At 40.7% G+C, this 11,028-nt stretch overlaps 1 protein-coding gene across 2 annotated transcripts in view; it reads left to right on the top strand.

The window, feature by feature from the left end:
- The window catches only part of KIF24 (kinesin family member 24), an 81,476-nt gene that overhangs the window by 59,914 nt on the left and 10,534 nt on the right, over positions 1-11,028 (top strand). For both annotated transcript variants that reach the window (XM_035016458.1, XM_035016457.1), the window contains exons 7-10: positions 2,591-2,712; positions 3,577-3,682; positions 7,863-7,934; positions 10,787-10,896. In XM_035016458.1, coding sequence (XP_034872349.1) covers positions 2,591-2,712; positions 3,577-3,682; positions 7,863-7,934; positions 10,787-10,896 — 410 coding nt within the window. The remainder of the gene's footprint in view (positions 1-2,590; positions 2,713-3,576; positions 3,683-7,862; positions 7,935-10,786; positions 10,897-11,028) is intronic.

The raw sequence follows: 11,028 nt of genomic DNA on the forward strand, positions 1-11,028 counted from the left end.
CAGTTACAAATATGCCTTTCATGGCCTCGCCAGCAGCAGAGCTTATTTAGCATTGCAGGCCAGGGCCACCTGCCACAGCCAGGGGAAAGGACTACTGCTCTCACTCTTCTCATTTCCAATTAGCAGTAACATCCTAGCCATGTAGTTGAAAATCCAGTGTTATAAATTAACAAGTTCTTCTCTTGATAAAAAGATTCATCAGGGGTGTCCGGGTGGCTCAGTCGTTAGGCGTCTGCCTTTGGCTCAGGTCATGATCCCAGGGTCCTGTGATCGAGCCCCTCATTGGGCTCCCTGCTCAGCGGGAAGCCTGCTTCTCCCTCTCCCACTCCCCCTGCTTGTGTTCCCTCTCTCACTGTGTCTCTCTCTGTCAAATAAATAAAATCTTAAAAAAAAAAAGATTCATCAGATAGACCTGTTATACTTTTAGCAGATTATTTACAAAATGAGTGCATCTAAAATATTCTAAATTTGATTTTAAAGTTCAATTCTAAATCTCATATACAGATAATCTTTAGAAACAACTGCTTAAATCAGGAAGGAACTTATTATTAAACTTTTTTTTTAATTTATTTTTTATTATCTTTTAAGCATTTTATTTAAATTCAATTAATTAACATGTATTATTGGTTTCAGAGGTACAGGTCTGTGATTCATCAGTCCTGTATAATACCCAGTGCTCATTATATCATGTGCCCTCCTTAGTGTCCATCACCCAGTTACCACATCCCTCCCCCCCGCCATCCCTCCAGCAATCCTTGGTTTGTTTCCTACATTTAAGAGTCTCTTATGGTTTGTCTCCCTCTCTGGTTTCGTCTTGTTTTATTTTTTCCACTCTTCCCCTATGATCCTCTGTTTTGTTTCTTAAATTCCACGTATCAGTGAGATCATATGATAATTGTCTTTCTCTGATTGACTTATTTCACTTGGCATAATACCCTCTAGTTCCATGCATATTAGTTAAACTTTTAAAAAGTACCTGCATGTTAAGATATTTTATGGCCTATTGAAGTTTGATTCTGGCAACTTTTGGACTCTTAATTTGGAAACTGTGGCTATGTTCAATATAATATAAATTAAAATTTTGAAAGATTGAGAAAAAATGAGTTAGGACTCCCTTACCCTTAATTCACTGCAAAATAAATGAATTTATCATAAGCACCTGACAGCATAGTGGAAACCACATAAGCTTTGGAGTCAGACATACTGGATATGGAATTTGGTTCTGTCACACAACAGCTGTTTGTGAGCAAATCAACCTCTTTTTTTTTTCCTTAAGATTTTATTTATTTAGGGGGAGACAAACCATGAGAGACTATGGACTCTCTTGAGAAACAAACTGAGGGTTTTAGAGGGGAAGGGAGTGGGGGGATGGGTTAGCCCGGTGATGGGTATTAAGGAGGGTATTGAATGGAACACTGGGTGTTATACGCAAACAATGAATCATGGAACACTACATCAAAAACTAATGATGTATGGTGACTAACATAAAATAAAATTAAAAAAAAAATTTATGTAGAGACAGACTGTGTGAGCAGGGGGAGGGGCAGAGAATCTCAAGCAGACTCTTTGCTGAGCATGGAGCCCCACCCAGGTCTCGATCCCACCACCCTGAGGTCATGACCTGAGCTGAAGCCAGGAGTCGGACGCTCAACCAGCTGAGCCACCCAGGTGCCCCACAACTCAGCCTCTTTATTCTTCAACATACACTGGGCATAATATAATGAACTCACCTCATATCTAGGGTGTTGTGAAGATTCTATCAATGAATGTTTTATTTAATAAAGATTTTTTTATTTTTAAGTAATCTCTGCACCCAACATGGAGCTCAAACCCACAACCCCAAGAGCAAGAGTCGCACGCACCACTGACTGAGCCAGCCGGGCACCCCTCTGTCAAATAATATTTCTTCACCTTTTTTATTCCCAGTAATCAACACTCCTCCCTCTATCTAAAATCAAGGCAGCGTGTTCATTTATGGCTGTGTTTTCGGTGGCAAGAGGCCAGTCCTGAGACTTCACCTCTATTCCCCCTCTCCCTGTGGGCTACAGGGACCCAAGTTATCTTTACTTGTATTTTGAGGGGCAACTTGGTTTCAAAGGAAATCATGGGCTCGTGTCAATTGTGATAGCTCGTTACTTCCATGTTCCCACACATCAGGCCGGGGCCTCCTTGATGACTGCCTCCTGATGGAACAGGTGGTTGTAATCAGTCATTCCATGGTGCACATTTCTGTTCTTTGCTTTAGTCACTGAGATAGATGGGTACTGTGGGACATTGCCTTGGAGACAAGTCATGCCCTGGAGACTATAGTCAGGCTAAATCAATCAAAGATATTAAAAAGAATATATAAGACAAGAAGTAAATTAGCTCTTGAGCTGTTGAATGTTCTCCCCCAAGGTTAGTATTCCACATTGTTTGCATTGCTGTTGGGTACTTACTCTGTATGATTTAAACTTTAGGCAGCTTTCTGAAAATACTGCAGTATACTGACAAAGTTATATGCCTGGTCTCTATTGCTCTCAGCCAACCCTTAGGAACCAGGGGCATTTTTTACTTCTTGGGGAAATCACCCTATGGATTTTATTTTCAGGTGATTCTGAAGGGCAGCAAGGAGCGCAGCACCGGGGCCACTGGAGTTAACGCAGACTCCTCCCGCTCCCATGCTATCATCCAAATTCAGATCAAAGATTCAGCCAAGAGGACATTTGGCAGGTGAGCTGGAAATACGCAAAGAATTGCATTGTCTGCCTTTCCCTAATGTGACTTTGAAATATGTGTTATCAACAACAGGACACTCTGCCACCATGGAGTTTTTAATAAATATCAGGGATACAGAGTAGAGTTGTTAGCTCTGAAATAAATCATTGTATTAAAGTGCCATCAGTTAATTAACCATGAAGTAATGACCTATTGTTGGTCAAGCCTAAGTTATTAAAAGGGACATTGATTGCTTCTAACGTGAAACACAGTATCAGCAAAGAAATAGTAGGAAATGCATCTCAGCTTACAGGCCAAAAAAAAAAAAGAGAGAAAATTAATCTATCCTTCTTGAAAGAAGCCATAAGACAATTGGGTACATTCATTGCTTCTCTGGTGCTATCTTAGCAAACTCTGCCACACTGATTGATGAGCCTATCTCACCTCTGAGTAATGAGTCTGTTGTTTTTTTTTTTTAACTTTCTTTTTTTCTTCTTCTTTCTTTTTCTTTTTTGGCTGGAAAGCAGCCCACAAAAGTTTCTATTTAATTACCTAAGTGGTAAAAAAAAAAAAAAAAAAAAATCACCTAAGTGGTGACCTAAGTGATTTGCATTGTAGTCATTTAGCTTTATGGGAAGAATGTTTTATTAATTTTATTAATTTCTCACAAATGATTAAAACCAAAGGAAGTGTCTGAGTGAACAGCTCCCACAACGGCTAACAGATCAGAATCGTATAATACTTTTGGAAAGCTGCCAGTGTCTTTTCTTTCCAGAGGATGGGCCAGTGTTAATTTCTTCCTGCTGCCCCAAATTGCTGACTGATGTAAAAATAAAGCAGAGTCCCCAAGAAGTTATCCCTGCTGTGTGTCTTCTCTAGGATCTCTTTTATTGACTTGGCTGGCAGTGAAAGAGCCGCAGATGCCAGAGACTCAGACAGACAGACAAAGATGGAAGGCGCAGAAATAAACCAGAGTCTTCTGGCTGTAAGTTTGAAAGCTTTGATCTAAAAATCCTTCTTGAGGGGTGCCTGGGTGGCTCAGGCATTAAGCGTCTGCCTTCAGCTCAGGTCGTAATCCCAGGGTCCTGGGATCGAGTCCCGCCTGCTTCTCCCTCTCCCACTCCCCCTCCTTGTGTTTCCTCTCTCGCTATGTCTCTCTCTGTCAAATAAATAAATAAAATATTTTTTAAAAAATAATAAAAAAATAAAAATCCTTCTTGAGAGATTTTGCCCCTCTTTACATGCAGCCAGAGTGGGTGAGGATGGGGTGGGGTAGAATCAGTGGAGTAAGGGCATGCTTCTGTCTGGCAGTGGGATTCCAGGGTTGGAGATGGAGGCTGCCTGATCAGATTCTTAGCAGTTCTAGGCAACTCTTCCCTTCTGTCCCTCTCTTCTCTTCCTCTGGTCAATCCCTTAGGGGCAGAAAAGTATTTCTGCAGCTGCTGAATGGTTAACTTAGGTAAGCTTTCTCTCGCTCACCAAGTTTTTAAATTGTATTAATTTTTCAAACATAAAAAAATAGAATAAATCGTATAATGATCTCCCAAATTCTTGCACCCAGCTTCAACATGTGAAAAATCTAACCAACCCTTTCCTTCCCCTGGTTGGATTATAGTAAAGCAAATCCTGTCAGCCTGTCATTTCTTCCACAAATATTTCATTATCTCGAAGAGATAAGGACTCTTATTTTTTAATATAACTGTAATGCCATTATCATACTTGAAGAAATATTTAATTTTTTTTTAAGATTTTATTTATTTGACAGAGATAGCGAGAGCAGGAACACAGGGGGAGTGGGAGAGGGAGAAGCAGACTCCCCACTGAGCAGGGAGCCCAACATGGGGCTCGATCCCAGGACTTCAGGATCATGACCTGAGCCGAAGGCAGACGCTTAACAACTGAGCCATGCAGGCACCCAATAATTATGTAATGTTATCTATTATCCAGGAAGTATTATCATTTCTCCAGTTGTCCCATAAATGTCTTTTCACAGTTTGTTCAAATCAAGATGCAAACAGTACCCTTGGATTGCTTTTGATAGTCTCTTTTATTCCATATCAGTTCTTCTGTTCTCTCTTTTAATATCTGTATTTGTTGAAGAAAACTGGGTCACTTGTCCTGTAAGATTTCCAACATTCTGGATGAGGTTGACTGCATCCCCATGTGGATGTTTAACATCATACTCTATCCTCTGTATTCTCTGTGGAGTGGCTAAGATCCGTACTTGTGCTGTACGGGAGGGGCCTGTAAGCCACAGATGGCTACTGAGCACTTCCGGTGTAGCTCATCTGAATTGAAATATGCTCTAAGTGTACAATACATACTGGATCTTGAAGCGGGTAAAATATCTCATTAATATTTTTTCATATGGGTTACATGCTGAAATAATATTTTTGCTGGGTTTTTAAATATTTTTTGATGTATTGGATTACATAACATATAATTAAGATTAATTTCAGGGCACCTGGCTGGCTCAGGTGGTTAAGCGTCTACCTTCAGCTCAGGTCATGATCTCAGGGTCCTGGGATCAAGCCCACATTGGGTTCCCTGCTCAGAGGGGAGTCTGCTTCTCCCTCTCGTCCCCCCACTCATGCTTTTCTCTCGCTCACTCTCTCAAATAAATAAAATCTTAAAAAAAAAAAAAAGATTAATTTCATTTGTTTTTTTAATGTGACTACTAGAAATTTAAAATTATACATATGGTTTGCACTTGTAGCTAACATTTCCTGTTGGGAAAGCACTGTTCTAGAAGCTTGATCAGATTGAGGTTCTGGTTTTTTGGCAAGAATTCATGGGTAGTTTTTAGACTTCCTATAGGAACACATCAGGAAGTACAGAATGTCCGGTTGGTTGTCTCTTTGTGATTTTTAAGAATTGAGAGAGATTTGAGTGTTGTCTGTGTAATTCCTCTGTTAGAGTTTCCTCTCAGACTTTTTTGCTTAATGGATTTACCAGCCATTGATGAGCATCACCTGTATCTATTGTTTCATTAGGGATTCCAAAATGGTGATACTCTCATTCTAACATTCCTTCTTTATTAGCTGGAAAGAATTTTTCCTCAATTAAGTTCATACAGTAGAGACAAGTTAAATGCTTGCTTGATTCTTTGCCTTTACTCATCAGTTTTCAGAATGATTTGGTGTCCTAGTAACCTAAACATGACCAATGAATTTGTTGTTATTGACTGTTTTGTTTGGCTTTGTATTATTATAAACTCATTGTAATTATTATTCTTTTTGGTATTTAAATTGTACATCTTTGGGCAATGGGAGCCTTTTCAAGTATGTTCCTCTGGTTTTTTGACCAACTATTAGTCTCTAATAGCTTCCTGGCGTTTTGGTATGACAAGATTTTCTAGGCTCATCTTGTACATTTCCTTCCCCAGACCTTGAACCAGTCAATTCTTCAACAAGCCTTGGTTTTAGAAGGAAATGGCATTTAGAGACCATTTAGGGTCCTAGGGATGCTTACTACCACTGGGTTAGTCCTGGCTTCTAGGCCTTTTTGTTGGATAGAGCTAGGAAGTAGATTTTTTTTTTTTTTTGAAAGAGGAAAATACATTAGGGACTCATAATAATAAATTAATTCAAAATTAAGATTACAGGGTTTTGGGTTAACTTTTTTGAATTTATATTTTTGTCTCCTTTCTCTTATGTTAGAATTCTTAGTTCCTAACAACATTTATATAATTTGCTCTACTTCAGTATATGTGTATTTCAAAATAATGCTGATATTTTTCATAATACGATTACTAAATTCAGATTACTATTTCTTTGCAGTTTCCTTTCACCCTTAGGTTGTATCCCACTTAGGTGTACTGTCATAATATTGTGTTGCACAGTCACTTGAAATCTTTTCTATATGTTTAAGCTTACCAGTTTCATATTCAGTTAAAGTAAAAACTGTAGAACATTGAAAGAAATCTAGTGTCCATCCCTGTCCCCTCAACCCTATTACCTCCCTCCCCTTAGATAAGCATTATATATATATACAGATATATATATATTTGTATTCACCTCAGAAAAAAAGGGAAGCATACTGCAAACACTTTGCTTTCTTCACTTAACAACACCCTGGAGCTCACTGCATGGCTGTATGCAGAGCTCTTCCTTGTTCCTTTTCGCCGCTATACCGTGCTGCCTGTGCCCCTCCATATTACGTCCTTTTGATCAGAACGGAAGTCTCTTAGGACACATCTTGGTAACGGATGCAGAAAATAAATGAAGATAAAGCACAGGTGGGGAGCCTGGCTGGCCCAGTCAGTGGAGCATGCAACTCTTGATCTTGGGGTCATGAGTTCGAGCCCCACATGGGACATAGAGTTTACTTTAAAAAAAAAAAAAAAAAACTGTTAGAAAAAACAAAAGATAAAGCACAGACGTTTGCAGACACAGTTCAAAGCTATGGCTTAACCAGCTGAGCCACTCAGGTGCCCCTACTTTTAAATAAAAGCAAAAATCCTCTTTGGATTTTTTTTTTTTTAATTTTATTTATTTATGCATGAGAGACAGAGAGAGGCAGAGGGAGAAGCAGGCTCCCCAAGGAGCAGGGAGCCCGATGAGGACTCGATCCCAGGACCCCGGGATCATGACCTGAGCCGAAGGCAGACACTTAACTATCTGAGCCACTCAGGCACCCCACTTTGGATTTCTTTAAGTTAGTGCACACTCTCGCTCTCTCTCAAACTAATTATCAGAAACTTCTATCTGAATCTACACTCGAATCTACACCTATAGGTGTGCATGTGTGAGCAGGGAGGTGGGGGAGTGGTATAGAGATTTTCTGTACTTAAGTGCATCTATAGCTACTAATAGTATGAGAGGAGGCAAGCAAAAGGGAGCTGGCAAGGCAGAACTGCCACCACATAAGCTTGGACTCTGGGGGGGGCCTGTGGGAAGGTCCCTGGTTTGTCTGTTCCCCACTGTTGGGGCTAATCCTGGGATTATAGCCTTTAGGATGGGAGGCCCTTAACTAGACACAGGGAGCTCACTCAGGATGTTTACCCGTCTAGCTTGATTTTTCCTGTTGGAGAAGAAACTACCAGGGCATTTTGACTTCCTTTTGGAGGATTGTCTGAGTATGGCTTATTTAAGAAAAGTCTGATCCGTTACTTTCTCTTTGCATGTGATATTTGATGTGCTTGTTGTTAATCTACCACTTTGCAGCTGAAGGAATGTATCCGCGCATTGGATCAGGAGCACACCCACACTCCCTTCAGGCAAAGCAAATTAACTCAGGTAATGTTAAATGTGAACTTTGAGTTTGTTCCGTTTCATTCATTTGTTCGGCAAAGCCTCCACTGCCACCAAGGCATGATGCTAAGCTTGGGCGGGGGGAAGGAGTCACATTCCTTCCAGGTCATTCTAGGCAGGGATGGGCATCCTCGGGCAGAGATGCCTGCAGTATGAAGCCGCTGAGCTTTCATAGGGCAGCAGTGTACTTCTGGTCACCACCCAACAGCTTTCTGCTTATTTCTAATATAAAGAAGAGTTTTTGATTTAATGGAGTCTCTGAGCCTTTGAAGTGGGGGTGGTATAGCTATACTAAGTATTTTCTTAGCTCTAAGACTTAGTGTTTGAAGACAAAAAATAACCCCTGGAGTTAAAAAGAGTAAGATTTTAAAAAGTTTTTTAAATTTACTTTTTGCTTATTTTTTAAAGATGTTATTTTTAAGTAATCTCTGCAGCCAACATGGGGTTCGAACTTACAACCCTGAGATCGAGTCGTGTGCTCTACTGACTAAATCAGCCAGGTACTCCGAATGAGATAGATTTTTGATATGTACTGATCGGAAAGATGACCAAGACGTATAGTTTTTTAAAAATATAAAATGAGGGAAAAAAACTATACACACAAAAAAATTGTGTCTATGTTAACTGATTATTCTGAGTGGTAAAATTGTAAGTAATTTTTTTCCTCCCATTTTTCTGTCATGACACTATGCTTCTTAATTAATGGAAAGTACCACTAATTCAGCATTGTACTGGCTACAGAACAGTAGCCCACGGAGGGGTCTCCCTACATATACAGACTGCTGTGAAGGCAGCTATGGATGCCCCCGATTCCTTTCTGCACCGCGTCCTGTGCTCAGTGGAGGACAGACTAGCGTAGACGGCAGTCTAGGTGAGGATCTTTGTATTTTGGCAGAGGTTCTCTGTGCAGCTAATCTAATGGCTCCACATGGCCTGGGGCAGAACCTATAACTCCTTATCAGAACTGGTGATCTGTGGGTTAGATTATATCTTCTCAAACATGATTTCAGCTAGAGACTTAGGAAACCCTTCTTATGGGTGGTTAGCCCTGATTCTGACATTGGCTCTGTTATTTTTTTTTTTTTTTTAAGATTTTATTTATTTATTTGAGACAGAAAGAATGAGAGAGAGCATGAGAGGGAGGAGGGTCAGAGGGAGAAGCAGACTCCCTGCCGAGCAGGGAGCCCGATGTGGGATTCGATCCCGGGACTCCAGGATCATGACCTGAGCCGAAGGCAGTCGCTTAACCAACTGAGCCACCCAGGCGCCCGGCTCCGTTATTTTTTAAAACAAGTTCACCATCCCCAGAAAATGTCTTCCTATTTAATTTAAAAAATAATAATTCACGGGGCACCTGGGTGGCTTAGTTGTTAAACGTCTGCCTTCGGCTCGGGTCATGATCCTGGGATCCTGGGATCGAGCCATGCGTCAGGCTCCCTGCTCAGCGGGAAGCCTGCTTCTCCCTCTCCCACTCCCCCTGCTTGTGTTCCCTCTCTCGCTGTGTCTCTGTCTTAAACAAAACAAAACAAAACAAAATCTTAAAAATAAATAAGTAATTCAGGGGCACCTGGCTGGCTCAGTTGGTGGAGTGTGCGACTCTTGATCTCGGGGTTGTGGGTTCAAGCTCCATGTTAGGTATAGAAATGGTTTAAAAATAAAATCTTTTAAAAGTAATAATAATGAGGGGCGCCTGGGTGGCTCAGTTGGTTAAGCGACTGCCTTCGGCTCAGGTCATGATCCTGGAGTCCCGGGATGGAGTCCCGCATCGGGCTCCCTGCTCAGCGGGGGGTCTGCTTCTCCCTCTGACCCTCTTCCCTCTCATGCTCTCTGTCTCTCATTCTCTCCCTCTCAAATAAATAAATAAAATCTTTAAAAAAAAAAAAGTAATAATAATGATAATAGTAATTCAAACAGTATATGTATATACAAGTACAAAGAAGATGGCAAAAGATACCTGAAAATCCCACCTTAGTGATAATCACTGCTACATTTTGGTAACTATCCTTCCAGATATTTCTCTGCCCACATAGATCTACTTATATAGGTATGAAATCTTACGCCTTTTTCACTCAAAGGTAAGTTTTAGATCTTCCCGTGTACCTAAGTACAGATATACATAATTATTTTTAATGGTTGTATTGTAGTCAGTTAACAGTTATTTAGTTTGCTGGGCACCTGGGTGGCTCAGGTCATGATCCCAGGGTCTTGGGATCAAGCCCCATGTCGGGCTCCCTGCTCAGCAGAGAGCCTGCTTCTCCCTCTCCCTCTGCTGCTCCCTGTGCTTGTGCTCTCTCTCTGTCAAATAAATAAATAAAATCTAAAAAAAAATAAATAAATGTTTGTTCCCTGTTTACAGACTCCTAGATTTTCTAATTATTATTATTATAATGTAATGCATATCCTATGTGTACTTTTTTTTTTTTATCAACTGAGCAATTCTCTTTAGGAATATGTCGTGGAAGCATGCACATTTTTTATATTTTTATACATATTGCCAAACTGCCTTCTCAAAAGCTTACACCGTTTGATGGTACACAGTACATAAATAATGTAGCAATGTAGAAAAGTGACCATTTCCCTAGACTCTCACCAAGGCAGGGTATCATGAGTCTTAATTAATCTCATGGGTGAAAAATATTAGTATTCTTACTAGTTTGAATTTCTTTGATTGGTTGGTGAAGTACCTTTTTTGTGTGTTTTTGATCATTTATATTTCTTCTTTGTAAATTGCCTTTTTGTCGCGGAGAGGGGAGCTATGGCCCAGTGTCCTGCACACAGTAAGTAGTCAGTGTGCCCTTTGTTAATTGACTTCATTGACCTGCTTTCTGTGTGGACAGGTTCTGAGGGATTCTTTCATTGGTGATGCCAAAACCTGCATGATTGCCAACATCTCACCAAGCCATGTGGCCACCGAACACACTTTGAATACCTTGCGTTACGCTGACCGGTGAGTTGCTCCCGGTGTGTGTGTGTGTGTGTGTGTGTCTCCCAGGTGTGTGTGAGGCTGACCGGTGAGTCGCTCCCAGGTGTGTGTGTGTGTGTGTTAGGCTGACCGGTGAGTCGCTCCCAGGTGTGTGTG

Source organism: Mirounga leonina, unplaced genomic scaffold (genome assembly GCF_011800145.1).
Source record: "Mirounga leonina isolate KUSES-001 unplaced genomic scaffold, KU_Mleo_1.0 Mir_170, whole genome shotgun sequence".
NCBI lineage: Eukaryota > Metazoa > Chordata > Mammalia > Carnivora > Phocidae > Mirounga > Mirounga leonina.